The sequence below is a fragment of the Lissotriton helveticus genome, chromosome 7, assembly GCF_964261635.1.
Source record: "Lissotriton helveticus chromosome 7, aLisHel1.1, whole genome shotgun sequence".
NCBI classification, from domain to species: Eukaryota; Metazoa; Chordata; class Amphibia; order Caudata; family Salamandridae; genus Lissotriton; species Lissotriton helveticus.
The window spans coordinates 249,506,011-249,523,856 of record NC_136068.1 but is presented as its reverse complement, the minus strand read 5'-3'; the positions used below and the strand labels follow the sequence as shown (position 1 = coordinate 249,523,856).

Genomic DNA, 17,846 nt, shown 5'->3' with positions numbered 1-17,846 from the left:
GCAAACACTGCAATAACCTCCCTCTAGGCTTTTCCTATATTAATCAACACTTTAATGTGAATCTATGTCCAGATCACACACTATATTACTTTTGCAAGCTTCATTGCAGGACACTCTGCGTGCCTTGGCCAAAATTATAGTAGCATGTAGCAAATCACATGGTGGCTTTTTACACTGGGAAATAGTTTTGCTGACAAAAATGTAGTTAGTGGATAGTAATGGGTAGTTTCTAAAAACAGCAATTGACTGCCAATTTGGAAAGCCGATAGCCAAACTAGGCTTCAATGGAAGTCTGTATTTGCCAGACCCTGTCATTAGGTTTCCTTTTCAGAAGAAGCAAGAAGCGAAATAAGAGATGAGTGCATGATTGAGTGTTGTTAATATTCATGACTTCTGACTCTTTCCTTCCAAGACGACCATCCCGCATATTAATAGTCTTCTGAAACGCACAGTGAGGGCCCTTCTTTGCACCATGGACCTTCCTGTCACCCACACCACTTTCATTGTTAATTCTGCCATGCAAAAAGTACTTTTTTCTACCGGGTGTGATTGTACTGAGAGAGGCAGATGTTTGGGTTAAGACATTGTGCATCTGTGGTCAAGCCGGTGTTGAGCAGGGAGTTGGAGGAAGTCAATACAAAGACACTTAAAGGCTGAGACTGGTATTATATTCTACAGTCACTCACGCCATGTGCCTCATCTGTTTATTTTGAAAAGTTTCGACCAAAGCAAAAGGCCTGATTTATTTACTTTGAAAAGTATTTGTTACAGCCAATTGTCCAATTTAGGAAAGTGGAATATTATGTGGTGTGGGTGAGTATCCTGACCATGCACTGTTATTTCAATGCCTCAAAGATGATCCTTGGATTTACACCAATAATCCTTATCTCAGTCCTGGTAGCGTGGCAAAGAGCAGTCAGGCCCAACTGGAGAAAAATGTGTTATGTGTTTTACTGTACCACAAGGGTTCATAAGTAATTGACAAGTCTCAAGAAAAATCCAACAACAATTTATAAAAATATAGTGCATTTTTAAAATAAACTTAGACACCAAAACAAACTTTTTAGCATACATTTATCCGAAGTAATGGACTTTAAAAGCATTAGACAATAAAGGCGTTAAAAAAGTGCAGATATTTAACATTTGGATCAATAGGAAAATTTGCTAATGGAAATCGGTCACTACAGGTTCGAGTTATGTTGTAACCTTGCATGGTAGAGGTCTTTTGGGTCCCAGGGCCCAACAGTCAGTTAAATTTACCTGGCCTGTGGAGCCCAGGTGCAGAGGTTATCCTAGCTATCAGTGGTCTTTATACGGGGGTTGCCCACAAGCTACTTTCACCAAAGGGACAACGCCACCAGAAAGGGGATACAATTACAGCAGAGTGGGGTAGTTGCTGACAATTCCCAGAATGCACTTCATGATTTACTTTGGTGATTACCCAGATTGCCCAATGGTCAGTGATTTTTTGTATGCAGAACGGTGATTACCAGAACTTTGCAGGTGACTGGTCCCAACAATCCAGGTGAGCCTGGAGGTGCTTCTGGCTTCTACAGGGGTCCCTCTGCCAGGGTCTGCCTAGTTTTGGCCAAGGTCGAAAGTTGATCACACAGTACCCAGCAGTGTTGCCACGCGTCCAGGGTATCCTGCCCTTTGTTTGTGCAAGCTTTGTTGTGGTAAAATGGTCTTCTTGATGTCTTTCTTTGAAGTAAGACGATCAGAACTGAGGTTCTGATGTCAGGGGGTTCCTTAAATATTGGATTATGGGGGGTTGGGGTGTGGAAGCTAGTAGTCATTGGGCAGCTAGTCCCTTACTTCTAATTTTCCCCTGAGGTGACCATATCCGGTAGTGTAGCTCACCTTTTCTATCCAGAGCCTTCTATTTCTGCCCTCCTGAAGATGGCAGGATTTAACTTTAGGTGTACAGAGCAGGCTGCTCACCCTAGAGGTGTGGCCATCCTTCCTGGAGGTGTACACCCCCTACATACCCAATTTCCACCAGGACAGGGTTCAAGCATGCCTGGGGCAAGGGGAGGGTGGTGTTCTCCTCAGAGGGACAGCCCAGATGCATATCAGAGGTGGTGCAGCCTTTGAAGCTCACTGCTCTGATGTGTCACTTCATTAGCCCACTTAGGAGGGGGAGGTGTGACATCCTTCCTACCCAGGCCTTTGTTCTAACTCCTGGGAGTGTTCACATTGCATGGCAGGAGGTCAGAAACCTGTCTTGGTGGCAGCTGGGATGGGAAAGCTCGGAACTGCCAGGCAAAGCACATGTCAGCTAGGGTAACCAGGTAAGCAACAACTAATCAGCCCCTTCCCTTGACACCAGATGTGTGTCAGGAGAGAGAAAACATGTTGTTTGACACCAAACTATATTTAGGTGGTACCATAATGGAGCTAGTAACCTGGAGTGCCTGAGCGCAAGTCCCATGTTATCCTTTGGACCACCTATCACTTATAATGTACTTATATGGTAATCCCATTATATAGACATACACGCTTGCATTGACATGTCTGCACTCTTAATATACAGCACCCTGCCTTCTGGGAACAAGAGACATTCTCTAGGGGTGACTGACATACACTTAAGAGCAGTGCTGTCACCCTGTCCCATATGGTGAGAACAAAGTCAAAATGAGGCAGTGAGCACGGTTCCTGCAGTCTGCAATGGCAGGCATGCTACCATCTGTTTACTTTAGTTACTCAGGGTGGCACAATCAGTGCTGCAGGGCCTTAGTATCCCTGTACCACCCATGCCCTGGGTACCACTTAACAGGGACATACAATTGGGGCATGGTCTCTGTCAGTTGGGGATGCCAATTACATATGTCACTTTGAGGTAGAGAGCACTGGCACTGGAGCCTATCTAGCAGGGTTCAGTGCACTGTCGAAGTCGAAACCCAGCATCTAACAGTCCAAATGAGGGCAAAAAGTGGGGGGGCATCTGCACAAATTGACATTTAGTTGTGATTAGGAAGCAATGTTGATTCTTATGTTACCATCTTACAGAAACATGCTACTTAACCCCTTCGGGGCTGATGACGAGCTCAGCTCGTCATGAGCGTAACCTGCCGTGTGCTCATGACGAGCTGAGCTTGTCATGTAACGCGGCAATTTTAAAATTGCCGCGTACAGCAGGAAAAGCCGCCGCATTGATGCGGTTAAGGAGCTGAGCTGCAAACTTATAGTGTTCAAAAGGTTTGTGCAGACATGTGGTTTTCTAACTTTGGCTTTGGTGTTACTCCTCTTTAGAATGTTGAGGAAAATTAGTGACAGAGTGTCTCAAATGACCAAAGATCTTAGTGAACAACAATTTGGGATAATTTTGATTGTTTTAAGGCACTACAAAGATGCTGTACGCCAAGGGTCATACAGCTTTCCAATTTGACTGTAAGATCAAATGAAACATGAATATTTTCAATGACACCATGAATTTTCACAATACACTTTGGGGCCTATTTTTACCAGTTATGACAAATGAACATTTATTTTGCAATTATATCATCAAGCTTGCAATAGATTCAAAGAACAATAAGCGACACACTAGTGCATGGGAAACATTTTGTAGCCTTACAGTTTTTATGGCTTGAATGAAGTTCATTGCTTCATCTCCAATATTTGTCTCCAAAAGTCCAAATCTTTTATCATACAGCACCAAGCAGATACCTGGACAAACATATTAGTGTTATTGCTGCAAACACAGTGCACTGGAAAGTTATATTTTTTATAAACGACATATATACATTTTAAGCATACACATGGCTGTTATTGGCCAGATTAGAACACTCATTTGCTTAAAATAAATAATGGAGCACATATATGATAGCTATAGTTATTGTTGCAAACAAGAGTACACTTAGCTATGCAGAAATTATTTTCCCAGTATATTTTATCTAATTCTTAGGGCTTTCATGTTGGAATATAAGTTTAGAACTTGATGGTTCTTGTCAAAACTACACATGTTTCACTTCCTGAGAAATAGAGTTTGATGGGACAGGAGATAGGAGAGTTTGGAATATCTGATATTTCTCTCACAAGTGTGCGAGGGTTATCCCTAGAAGGAACAGGTGGAAATCGGAAACTTTCAACTTCATCCACATGAGTATAACCTATGCTGGGAAATTTCCCGGTGAGGGTTCAAGTCTTTTCGCATGCAGTTCATCTTTGTCGGCTATAGCAGTACGCCATGTTGTTGATTGATGAAGCTGTCACTGTAGAGATGGCGGATTGTGGCCCCTGGTTTGGATTTTTATATGGATATATTTTCATTACATTTATATAGTGCTTGCTATCCCTGGCAAGGTGGTGGTTTCTTGAAGTTGGTTCTATTGAGCCCATATTTACTAACATTTTGTGTCATTGTTGCACCACATTTTAGAGCAGCCACGACACAAAATTCTAGTTGAGTTTTACAAAGCCACACAAGGGCTGATTTGCAGCACCCTATGTGGCATTGTAAAAAAATGAAAAGAATGTTGTGTTTTGTGCTGTGCTGTGTTACTCTGCATCGGCTAGGCGTTACATGGGTGGAGCATGGCCAATCCCATGTATTGACACATGCATTTTGACATAAACCCTGATTTTTATGGTGTGCCTAACTGAGAAAGGGGTATCTAGGAGATATATCTTAATTTCTCCCTGTTACTTCCTCTTTGCATTCTGCAGCACAAATGGAAAGAGAAATATACCTCTGAGGAGGTTTGTGTGCAGCAAGGTATTCTTTCCTTAGAACTTTGAGAATACAAAACAGGTCAGCAATGCCAGAATAAGTGGTTTCTTCACATGAAGTTACCCACACTTCTTCCTAAGTAGAATATTTTCAGAATAATATCTTACTTTCAAATGACCATTTGTTCAGTTCACAATACAGATCTTTAATCCTTCCTTTTTCATCTGAAAGAGCATCCATCCTTTGTATAAAATCTACTAGAACCTGAAAGAAAAAAGAAATGTTTTCATACACTATTACATCTTCTATCCAAATAGTATTGTTGTCGCTTTTAGTCTAATGTAGGATGCTGAAGCTTATGGAGTGTGATATTATGTGTTAGACTGGTGTAATTAGTAAAATGATGGGCGAGAACATCAGCTTTGAAGCTTTCCCAGGTCCCTTCTACTAAAGAAACGTACCACCTCCTTTAGAGTTTCTGAAAGAAACTCTAAATACAGAGTAGAATGCTACAGCGGTATTCCACCACAATACCTCCCATTGTGGGTTAGGAATTTCAGCCAGGGGAAAGACAGCAATACAGAAAAATATTTGACTGCTACATACAACTGCTTGCCCTATCCTCCAAACTTTTTGTTCTCTACCCAGCTCTTGTAGGCTTGTCATGGTCAATTCTACATCACTTAGAATCGGATTGTGAATGTGGCATATTATAGGGAAATTGCCCCACCAGGTAAATATTGATTCTTTGGGGAGGGGTATTTACTGCATATATTAAATACTGGATATTCCAGGTTTTACTCTGGAAAATGAGGGACTGCATGTGGGATTGGTGTTTGCAATAATGAATTCTCCGTGTATACGAAGATGTGTCTGAGGTAAATTGGGGGGCTAAGGTGCATACTGCCGATCTTGTATTTCCAATTGCTGCACAAAAAAAATGTTTGCCATGGATCAACATTTACCACCACTGTCAGAATCAAGCCTTACAATATGGAAATTAATAATTCACAAATAAGTTACATAAATAAATCAAATGATAATAGTGTGAGAAAACATCCCTTTTTGTGTGTCCCCCTTCTTTTTGTCAAATGTTGTTGCTGGTTTTTAGACCCTAGACACTTGGACACTGCTGGCCAGTGCCCAGTGCATGTGCTGTGGTCTCTATAACATGTAAAATGTTGCTAATCCCTGATTGGCATAGTTAACTTTCCTATAAGGCCATAGTATATGGTGCCTTAGTACACCCGTGGCATGGAAAGTTAAATATCACCTTTGGACTCCAGCACTACTGTGCCATCCACTGGTGTGATAAGACAAACATGACTTCAGGCCTACCATTATAGCTGGTTGCTGCAGTTTTAAAACTGCAGCACAACCTGTCAAATGTATCCACTTTGACAGGAGAAACCATTCCTTTTAAATATGAATAAGTCACCCCTGTGTATGCCTTGTAGCCCACAGGGCAGGGTGCATGGTATTTAAAAGTAAAAATGCAAAGTTAACATGCACTTACAGTGACTAGCCCCAAAAGGTATTTTCACTGCAGTAAAGCTACCTAGCTGTACATAAACACAAGAAGCAATATTAAATATTAATTCTGTTTTCTCAGGCTAAAGACCAGCTAGAAAAATGATTACTTTGTTTGTTTAATGTTTATTGGGCTCCAACCTAATAATGAAGTTAGATTTTTGATAAATATTAAGGAAAATTGACTTTTAGAAAAATATTTTTCCTTGCCCCGGGCTCCGGGAGGCTAATTTACATTAGTATCCAACTGTCATCCAGCTAGGGAATAGCCAAGATAAGGTGTGAAAACTGCCACAGAGAATAGACAATGTCGTCGGGGTGGGGAGAAGATTTTCTTCCACTGGTAGAAGACCAGCTGGGCTGTACCCAAGAACTAAATTTACTTCAAAGGGGCCTCCCCTGTTACAAATAAATGCCAGAAGACACCTAGGCAGGTCCCTTCCTTTGTACCCCCAGTCAGACAGGCACCAAACATATTGTTGAAAAACTACCCCCAGAACTGGTCTGCAGTGACCAATGAGGAGGGGACTGCTCATAACCCTGGCCACACCTCTTGGTAGGCACACAGGCTCTGTGCGGGGAAAGAAGTGTTTCTTCATCTGGGATTCAGTACGTGAGGGTCCTCTGTGGGATTGTTTGCAGTAGGACACAGAGGAACTGCTGTAAACATGGGTAAGGATACCTCTGGGAACTTTTGCCCTATTGGTTAGGGTGGGACCAGAAGTCACCTCTACCAACAAGCTAGTTTCAGGCATAAATGTGGCACTCTAAAACATCTTCTTCAGAAGACTAATGGACCTGCAAAAGAAAAAAAGAAGGACTGCACCTGCAGATTGTGATCTGTGAGGAGACCTGAAGGGTTGGACCTGCTTCCAGGACAAAGAAGTGGACCCAGTGGCCAGGTGACCTCCTATTTAAGATACAGGGCCATAACAAGCTGTAGGAGACTATTCCTGAAGTGTCTACCTGACCAGTACCTACAAGACCTGACCTGGCCCCTGCTGGAGGCATCGGCTGGAGACAGCCTTGACCTTCAAGTACATTTCCTAAGGTACTGGGATAGCTGGCTGAGTCTAACTGGACTTTCCTACCATTCCTGAAAACCTAGGACTTAAAAAGTGTTTGGACTTCATGACCTCTGGAGGACTGGGAAAACCAGGCACGCCGATCTGCCCAAGATGCAACATCGGTGGGCCGAAGAGACAGGTTCCACCAGCTTGGTGCTTCTCCCCAGCTGCAAATCTTATTCAGTGGACCTCAGCGAGAAAGTATTTGATCTCATGGAGCTCTCGTGAAACACAGCCCATGGACTTGCCCAACTGGAGGATTTAGAGTTATGAAAAAGAGACTAAACTCAAAGGTAAGAATCTTGATTGGGCGAAAGCACCAAAAGTATCCTACCAAGAAAAGGACTTCCCTGAGTGCGAAATTTGAAATTTCCCGCTCAAAGCTTTTCCCACCAAAACCAACGGCTTCATCAAGACCTCGTGGAACCATTCTAAGATACATCCTGCTGCTCTGCACTGCTGAAGTATTTTGACTACCAGAGAAAAGTCCAAGGTAAAACCACCGACCAGGTGGAACCTGGTCTGCGTTTCCAACTCACACTCCATCACATTCTGCCTGAAATTGAACCTACGTACCGGTCTACCATTACCATTGGTGCACTGCGCTTTTTGGTGCTGTTTTACCTAAATCTCCAGTTCTTCTTATTGTCCTTTTGGTGTCATTTTATTCATTACATTATACACTAGTTTCATAACTTGGTATGCTATTTTATGGTGTTGTGTTTTGACTTTATTACTGTTTTCCCCAAGTTTAACCTACCTGCTCTATGCTATAGTTACCAAAAGGTTGAGCTCAGGTATAAATTACTGAAACCTTTATCTGGACCTACCAAGACTGTGCCTTCATTACTTCTGGTTTACCTCATTTCACCCCAACTAATAAATCACTCTCTCGCAAATAGGAAATAAGCATTTGTCTCAAAAGCCAAAATATTTCTCAGTTTTTGCATTCATTTCATCAGTCCTCTAAAAAGTGACACTATGTACAACATGCAGAATATTGTGTCTGACTAAAATTTCAAGGAAGACCTTTTTGAGTAACATTTCTGAAAAGAAGTGAACAAATCTGAAAGATCTGAAGCAGTCTATGAATTATATTTTTGTACTCTGAAGCTGCCCCAAGGATGTGAGTAAATTGCAACAGAAACAATAAGCAGATAAATACATACTGTCAATTTCATAGTCATTATTGCAGCCTGAATAAGTGGGCATTTTGCACTAAAGATATTTAATGGGAAAACTGGGCAACACTTGAAAGGTTCTGCACTTCAACCCACTGTTAATACTCTTTGTGTTTGGATGGCTCAAACCAACCAGACACAAATATTGTATAAGAACACTAGTTATAAACATGCTACCACCCATAATCTCCCCTGTGCTTCTAAATTGCTGGGCCATTCTTGCAATAGAAAGGGGTGGGAGGAGTAGAAATGTTGCTGGCATATTTAGGGAAACAAATGGAAATGAAATAGTATGTTGAGTTTATGGCCATATCATTGTAATGGATTTGTTGTGACTCAAGATATGCCGGGCTGTTGAGGTGATGGGCTGCTTTGTTGTATGGACTGAGAGACTCTGAGGGTATAAAGTATGCTTTATTACCCTGATCCTAGGTGAAGAACTGTAGCAATAGTATCTTTTTGACCCCGGTGCACAAGTACCACCATGACAAAGCCCCTACATATGTTTGCAATGATGTGCAGGGGGGTCTATCATCTTAAATTCTGCAGTGAAGTCATCTGCTGCACCCTTTGACCATTCTGAAACCACCCTTCCCTACAAGAGAGTGACTATTCTTCTATTATCTTGTTTCTGACCTGTTGAAATACTCCCTATCGCTGTAAAATGTCTTCACTATTTATGGGTTTAGTGATGATACCTTCATATTTCTCTTTCAATTGCATGCTGCAGGTTAGAAGGCACACAGGTTTACAGGGACAATTCTTATACCCAGACTGCAATTACATACTTTAATATCCGACATTAACACAACTTAAACAGAACCATGTTTGCCTTGAAAAATTGTCTTGGGGGTATCTAGCCAAGAGAAACACGTGTCAGCAGTTCTATTAAAAGAATTAAAATAAATTGAATACATTTCACTGTTGCATGGAACATTTGTTTCAACATGTGATTTTCAAAATGGACAGTGGTTTTCTCTCTACCACGTTAGGTTTTGCTCCCCATCCCCTAGTGAAAGCTTGGTACTTAGTGAGTTTGATCTATATGCCTCACTTACCCTTTCCAGGAGCAGATGATTTGCATACATGTCAATTTCCCTTTTAGGCACTTACTGTAAAATATGTTGATATTAACTACACCCCAGATAGTGAATTCAGAACTCAATGTAACTCTGTTCCAAACCTTCAAATCATTTTACATCCATTACATGTTTGTGCTTTTTACCGGTTTGACTTCGATAAGATGCCCTGTGCTACCAGCTTGTCCACAATAAATACCTCGTTGATTTTTGTGTCCAGTTTCATAACTTCTGTGGGCTTCATTAATTTCTTCTGAAATGCACTTCTTACTCTCTGCCACTCTTTTCCTTCCCTAGACATTGTGATAAGGGCAAGTGTTAACAAATAATATCACATTTAATTTAGTAAAGTAAGTGTAGTTGGTATCACATAGCTGCATGCTCAATTCCACCTTTCTTAATTAAGCAAAGTCTAAGCTTCACAAATTCAGTTACAAAGCAGTACTGCTGAGGGCTGTACTGATGTTAAATGCCCTGTACTTAATTTATAAGCAAGCTCAAGCGGCAGATGAGGGAACATGACGAGTGAGAGAGCCTTAATGAATGGTAATGCCCAAGGTGGAAAATCTATAAAGCTATTAGAACAATGCACCAACCAAGGGTACAATTATATGAATTAAATCTACAGAAACAATAAGGTAAACTTTGTATAACAGGAGTTGGTGGGTTTTCTCCCAGTGAAGTTAACTATCTCCAGTTGGGCCAGAATCAATCCAAGTCAGGGCAGTTTCTTCCCACTGACTGAGGGTCACTTCAAAGAAAAAAAAAAGGAATGGCTCTCAGTCATTCAGACCATCCAAGTGAGCCTACCTCAGTCAGAGGTCTCAAGTGGGCAGGATCAGAGGGGCACGATGTGCCCATACTTTTTTGATTTGTGAAGAAACACTCCCCTACTTTTTGTAAAAAGACAACCGGCCCTGAACAGTTCATTCAGATAGTTTATTTTTTTTTTATTTCTGAAATTCTTTATTGTAAAAAATATATATTTACATGGACAAGGCTTATACATGAGTGGAGGAAGAAAGTAGGCGGAGGAAGAGAAAGGAAGAAGGAAGAGGGAGGGGGGGGGGGGCTGTAGTCCGTACGCTTGAGGTTGTTAGAAAGCTCGGTGTTTCAAAGTTCGGATTCCGTCGTACATGTTCCATGGAGCAGCTTGACGTTTGTCCTGTCTCTGTGTTGGCCCGAATCTTACCCCCGGCCCCGGTCCCGAAGGGAACAGTAAAGAGATATAGTAGGAGATGAGAGGTGTGCAGGGCATTTTTTGTTAACGCATAGGTTCAGCGTGTGCCCTCAGTTACATCTTGTTCAAAAGCCTATGGCGGTTTGTGTGATGATAGGTAGAGGTCTAAGGACCCCCACATGGTTGACTGCTTGTGCGTTTTCGGTGAGTGTTTCGCTGTGATGTTATCTGCCCCCCTTAGGAACGTGACCCAGTTGAGCCATGCTTGGGGTGCCGCTTTCGATTTGTCCTTCCAGTTAGTTAGGACTATTTTAACCGCGGCTGTCAGCAGGAGGTCTATGAGGTCACGATCCTCTGTCGTTGTGATGGCCTGGGATGTGAAACCTAGGGCTAGGCTTGCGAAGTCTATTTGTATGTCTATGCCTGTGATCTCGTGGATGAGTATTCTGATTCTTCCCCAAAAGTCCTTTATTTTTGGGCACTTGAACAGGAGGTGTTCTAGGTCCCCCCTCTCCTTGTCGCAGTTCCAGCATACATCGCTGTCTCTGATGCCCAGGGTGGCCAGTCGGGCCGGTGTCCAGTATGCCTTGTGTACTAGCCAAAATTTCGTCTGGTTTAGTGTGGCCGTTATCTTTTTCCTAGTTGTGGATCTCCATAGCTCAGATAGTTTAAATGCTTCAGCTGGAATTGTCATTCAGTGAGTCTCCTGTGCTGTGAAACCAAAGCCGGGTAGACTAAACATAAACAAGCTTTCCTGCCAGGGTGCCTGCTAGCCTGAAAGAAATGCAAATGTGTGCAACAATTGAATTCTGCAAATGTAAAGGGTAATATGCTAATGTAAGGATGCTTGGGAGCTGGTACTGGCTTTAACTGATCAAATCATTTGAAGCTTTGTGTGGACAAATATTTATTTGGTTACAGGCTGTGACATCGTAGCACTAAAAATACACAAGTCACTATGCTCCACTGCACCAACCAAGATTTAATTCTGTGGCTCTCTGGTTACACATAGACACCTGCAGTGCATTAACAAATAGAGGTTTAACAATGTACTATAGTGAATTTCCCACTGAATAGCATATTTTTAAATTCACAGAAGTTGCAAAATACCAGACCGGGAGCACACTATGCTAAGCATCAGAGGTACAACTAGAGACAAATTTCAGGGGGTGGGGAGGCTAAGAAAAAATTTCGAGGGGGGGGTGTAATTCTTCCAGCAGTAGGCAGAGTGGAGATGCAGGGGCTCTGAGAAGGGGTGAAAAACAGCAAAGCCTCAGTTACAAGCAAATGGTCTTTTGAAGACCTGTGAAGTACTCATGTGCTGCTGTGTGTGTGCCCGGGACACTGTCTCAGCCTGGGCTGCCACACACGCAGGCTGGTATTTTTCTACTTCTGTGAATAGATCCAGATATATTAGCCAGCAAGTAGCATTACACTTACAACAAGCCAGTACTATTGGCTTTGTCAATGGTTGTTAAAGGCGCAACGGAAATAATCAACAACCAAGGATTTGTAGTATAATATATTGAAAATGCTTCTGAAATGGTGAGACTGTGAAAGAACTAAAACGAGTCTCTTTGAAAGGGCAGTGATACTGCTGCAGAGTTGAGATTTTTTTCCCTGAGGGCGAGGACAAAAACAGAGAGCCCGATAGAGTCCCGTCTCGGCACCTGCCTTTTAGAACTGCCAGCGCTGAGCACCGGCAAGACCCGGCCCACTTAAAGCCCTGGAGCGTGTACTTACAGTATCAGGAGCCCGTATGCCTCGTCTCTGTAATCTCTGTAGGCTTTCCACGGCTTGATCTCCAGTCTCTGCGGGTAGCTGCTCTCTGCCCTGTACAGCGCCTCGAGGAGGCAAGGCACCCCGATGTGGACCGAATCGAAGGACCCCAGCTTCAGCCGGAATATTTTCCCAAACTGCTTGTGATAGCCGGCCTGCGGGAGGGCAAATCAAAAACATGCTGTCAGAACACACCCTATTCTCGAGGACTGAGGTCACGTGTTCAGCATTTAACACGTTCTAAAAGGCGTTTATGTGCAGTATGTGTTAGCCACCCTATGGGCAACGACACAGTCTGGAATATGTCGGGCACAAACTGCAAATTGAGCGAGATTTTATAAAGTATTACACTTGTCATTTTATGCCCTATGCTTTTTTTCGGGTCTCGTAAAGCGCTATAAGCGTGCCTAATTGCATTGTTTTGCAATTGCACTTATACAGCGCTTCAAACTCTTGCACGAAGAAGAAGCACTTTCAGTGGATGGAACACAAATTGGCACGTCCCTGATATTAATACGGACTCTGATTTTCTGCCCAAATCGCCCGGCTAGACTGGCCAGAGATGTACACTCATGCACAGTTTACACATCCCGCCGTTTCTCTCCAAGAAAGGACACGTGGTTAGCATTAACTCAATGAAAACATGTGTCCGAGGATAGACACAAAGGCGGTTCTTGGAAATATTTCTTTGAATACACAGAACAAACAGAGCCTTTTAAACTACTTTCAAATCTACAACATTTTGAACAGTGCTTGCTATAAACAAGAACATAGCCTGCAAACACACATTAGGTAGATAAACAAGGATACCATAACTTTCCATTGTATAAAAAAAAGACTATTTAAATTAACGTTGTTATTTCAAAAAATGTATTTGCATGTTTTTGAAGGAATAAAGGTCTCCCTCGTTTACCAGAATTTCGTGTTGCCTCTTAAGGCCACCTTTGCATAAGATGTCCAGCAGGTTCCCCAGCAGTGGCAGCTTGGTGGGTCCAGGGACTGCAGACAGCGAGCGTGGACAGGGTGCCACCTGCTTGGGGTGGAAGGGGCACCCGACAGAAGATGTCAGGAAAGAATCCTGCATGTCCACCAGCCTCTTTTTCAGGAACATCCATATCAAATCTCTCTTCACCCGAAAGCTCATGTTTTAAATAAAATAATCAGGCAGGTAGTAGCGGCGGCACAAAGAAAGCAGGCACAATTTCTTCCTTAGTAAAAAAAAATGCAGCATTTGTCACGATATTTATACTTTCTAGCAACTAGATGGGTTCGTTGGGTTTTTATCTGCGGCCAATAAGAATCCATCCAGAGCTGGTGTGGGGCCAGTGTTGACTTGGGGAAAATAAAAGTAACGCACGCCACAAGTTCATGAAAGGGTGGCGCTCGTGCCAAAAATTCAGGAATGCGAGACAGTTCAAGAAGGAAAGCAATGCTGCAACCAATGACACCTTCGCTTTTGATTGGCTACAGGCGGCTCGCTCTTGATTGGTCAGACTTGTTCATGCCCACCCTGCCTGTTATTCCTGCTGCATACGTAGTGTAGGAAGGGTAATGATTTATTTTTTCTCACGTTTTTTTTTACTTCTGACTTTGCCGCTTGTATAATCCCTTCCCGTCGCTGTCATCGGGGCAGTCTTTATCACGAGGTACAATGTATTGCTGAACCTAAGCACAAGGTTAGCATTGATTCTTGAAACTCCCGCAGAAATATTACAAAATTGGTAAATCTCGGTCACCGGTGTATACCAAATGTTACACAACAGCGGTGCAAATGTGATGCGAATAATCTATCGTACGATTTCAATCATACAGAGTTTGGCACGCGTATGCAGGGGTGCAGCTGCAGACCCAAACTTCGGATGCGGGTTGGGGGTGGAGGGGGCTCGAGGCTAGTGGCGTCTTTTTTTGGCACTCTCCTCCCTTATAATCACCTTCCCCACGAATTCCCTTACTACCACTCTCCAACAGTGCATCTCATCTTTCCATAGATTCTCTGACATACATTTCATTTCTTATAGTGCTATTCATAGTTATCTCACAATTCTGTGATCTGCATGGTACACATTTTCTGCAGCAGGCACGTTAATCACCAGAGTTATCTTGACATTTTTATTGTTGCCTGAAAAGTGCCTGATGCACAAGGAAGCTCGTGTGCTTTTGAACCAAAAACATTTTTAAACACAGCGACCCCACCAAAGTCAACCCCAGGTGCAGCTGCACTGGTAGAACCGCCATAAAGCCAGTCCTGCTCCCAGCAATGGTGCCGGACAAGCATTTCAAGAAATGGGGTCAGAGCTAACCTCATAGCCATTATAGAAGGAAAAAGATCTATGTAAGTGGTGAGGTGTGACACTTCTCCCAAATTCCAGCAAGCAAAAGACGTTAACAGAGTTCTTGTTGATGATTTAAGAGAGAGTACATTTTTGGGATCACATTTTCTAAAACACTGCAGACCCTTATAGGGCATTCATGAAATATTCCAGTAGTTTCATGGTGCACCAGGGAAGCCTGGTAGTGCCTAGGAGTATATATAATTTAAACAAAAAAAAAAAAAAAATGTAAGTCAGAAATTAATTCCACTATGCAAGGTCTTCTTTTTTTCATGGGAAGCCCTTAGACCAAAGAGTACAATTAATATGGCAGTGCAAGAAATTTACCATGGCTTCTTCAACCACAGTCAGGGGTACCTCTAAAAATTCCCTCCCGTATACAAGCATCAGCATTTTGCCATGGAAACCCCCTATAAAATGGGTGCATGAAATCTTATGACAAGAGTTACCTCAAATATCAGCTCCAACATTTTGCTATGGATCGACCTAATATGCTAAGAATTAAGTATATCATGTCAGGGCCTTCGGCCAGGTGTGGTGGGGCGTGGTCCATGTCCCTGCTGCTGGGTATGACTGGGCTAGCAGCTTTCTCAGTTAGACAGTTCGAGTCCCCTCAACCAATGATGGTGACTTAATAAAAGCATGTCAGGGCCTGCAGTTTGCCATAGGTAAAACCTCCTATCCATGTTCTATTAGTGCCCTTGTCCCTAAAGCAAGAATAACCTCCAGTATTCCAGACCAGCAGCACCCTTGCACACATAACACACACACACATTTTCCCAAACACTCATTCTCACTATATCTCTTGCACTCTTTCATACATCCATACTCTGTCACACTCACACACAGACACACTACCACTCACACTTCCATAAGTCAATCTGCTTTTATTGTGTTAGAAGAGCTTGCCCTGCTGCTTCTGCTATACCTGCCTTGCCTTTTAGCGAAGCTTAATAGAAACATATTCTCTATACACTCATCAAAAATAATAATATATTTCCTTTTCAATCTTTGTGACAAGTATGATGAGAATGAAAAGTGCACGTCCTTAAAATAGCTGTATGGATCAAGCAGTTGCAGTATTGGAAATGAATGAATCCACGCTCTTAAATACAATGTCACAACCTCCAACTGATTTTATGAAATGCTTGCTATTTTGGCAACCATGGATTTTATCCAGTAACACTTTGCATTTTGGGGTTTTTGACACCTAACTTACAATGTAAAAACAGTGTCTCGGAATGAAGCATTGTGGTGAATAGAAAGGCAGGAATGGCTGAAGGTGTCACACGATCCTCAATCCAGCACACCGGCGTAGCTAGGGGGGGCGAGGGGGGCGGTCCGCCCCAGGCGGCACTATTTGAGGGCGGCCGCGCCTCCGTTTGAAGTGTAAGCGCTGCGCACTGCGCAGCCAGTGGATTGGCATTCACGTGACATGGACAGGTCACGTGAATGCACCTAACAACTGTCTCTGGGCGCGATGAATAATCTTTGCCTTATTGAATTGAAAATTCTTGTTCACGAAAGCTATAAAACATTTTGATTCCAAAACAGGGTGTTGAAATGCGAAAGAATTGTTGTTGCATAACAGTGTGCACACAAACATGCGGTATAATTTGCTTTGTAACATGCTTGTCGTTTCCGTAAATGGTTTCTTAAATAGTTTTTTTTGGGTGCAATTCTTGATATTTATGTTTTCCTGGTCTTCATTGCTTGATTTTGCGTGTGAGAAAGTGTCACTCCTAGTCATTGAAATGTCACTCAAAATTGCACTGAAATTATGAAAATGTCACACTTTGCAATCTGAAACCTTGGGCAGCTATGTTGTATGTCATCTTAGGTTGGGCAGGGCAGTTAGGTTTGATGCGCAGTGGGGGAGGAAGTGTAAATTATGCAGCTTGATAGACAAAGCACTGACGCATTTTACCTGGGCACAAGCAGTGTATTTTGGGATATGTAGTAGATTTAGATTTTGGCAAATATCACGAAGGACGGGTCACTTCGATTGTTACAAGGGTTACTTTTAGCGGCTCATAACAAGCTGTGATGTTATGAGTGAGATGTCACAAACAAGGTAGGTAGAACTGATGTAAGTTTTTTTTTTCTGCTTCTCCTTCAGCGGTGCAGCTAGGTGGGGGCGGTCCGCCCCAGGCGGCACTATTTTGGGGACGGGGACTGTCTAGCCCTGGACCGTGTCATGTATGTGCATGTAATTTGCATGATTGAGGTAACTATTAGCAGCGATACTACGTGTCTCTCGGACCTCTTTCAGGTGCTCACCGTCCTTTTTCCCCAGCACCACCCCAGGGGGGCGGCAAGCTGAAGGATAGCCCCGGGCGCCGCAAGCTCTAGCTACGCCCCTGATCCAGCACCATATCCAAAGCCTCAGCCCTTGTCTCTCTCTTTGTGCCATCCCATATTCTCAGTCCACCCTCCCCTCTTGCACCAGCCCCATTGACGCAGATGGAATTAAGTAGGCATCCAGTACTACAGAAAGAGCAGGTATTCTGTGGATTCCTTAGTAGAAATATGTGCATATTCATGAGAGTTGTGTATTTTTTATATGTGCAGAACGAGGTGTGCTCATTTAAGGGCTGGGTGATGGTGAATAGTGTGAGTGAGTGCATCGTGAGTGGTGCAAGTGCAGCTGTTGAAGTGCATTAAAAAAAGTAAGGGAACAGTGATGCTGTGCACAATGGTGATGGCGTGAGTAAGCATGGGAGCTGGGTCAAAGGCGTAGCTCAAACAACAAAATATTCTGTAACAGATCAGTCTTTCATCTTCAGGTATGTACCAGACTGCCACGTAACTGAATTCTGGTTGGAGCAGTGTAGAATACAAAGGGGCTAATACAGGCCCCTGCGGCACACAGGCCTGTGTTGCACCCCTTTAAAAAGCACACACTTCACAGCTCAGCTGCTCAATCCTTTCCAATATGACAAAAAACAAAACTGTGGCATCAGGAAGTGTCAAGTGATTTAATTAATCAAAGCCAATACCGGCTTCAGGGCTTCCTTTACATTTGCCAATT

The 17,846-nt window shown here is 42.9% G+C and overlaps 1 protein-coding gene across 1 annotated transcript in view; it reads right to left on the bottom strand.

Moving 5' to 3' along the window:
• The window catches only part of LOC144768389 (1,25-dihydroxyvitamin D(3) 24-hydroxylase, mitochondrial-like), a 43,302-nt gene extending 29,482 nt beyond the window's left edge, over positions 1 to 13,820 (bottom strand). Inside the window, exons 1-5 of the mRNA XM_078652018.1 lie at positions 13,399 to 13,820; positions 12,450 to 12,640; positions 9,726 to 9,819; positions 4,837 to 4,933; positions 3,575 to 3,666 (exon numbers count right to left, since the gene is read on the bottom strand). Coding sequence (XP_078508144.1) covers positions 3,575 to 3,666; positions 4,837 to 4,933; positions 9,726 to 9,819; positions 12,450 to 12,640; positions 13,399 to 13,629 — 705 coding nt within the window. The 5' untranslated portion in view covers positions 13,630 to 13,820. The remainder of the gene's footprint in view (positions 1 to 3,574; positions 3,667 to 4,836; positions 4,934 to 9,725; positions 9,820 to 12,449; positions 12,641 to 13,398) is intronic.
• Between the last annotated feature and the right edge of the window lie 4,026 nt (positions 13,821 to 17,846).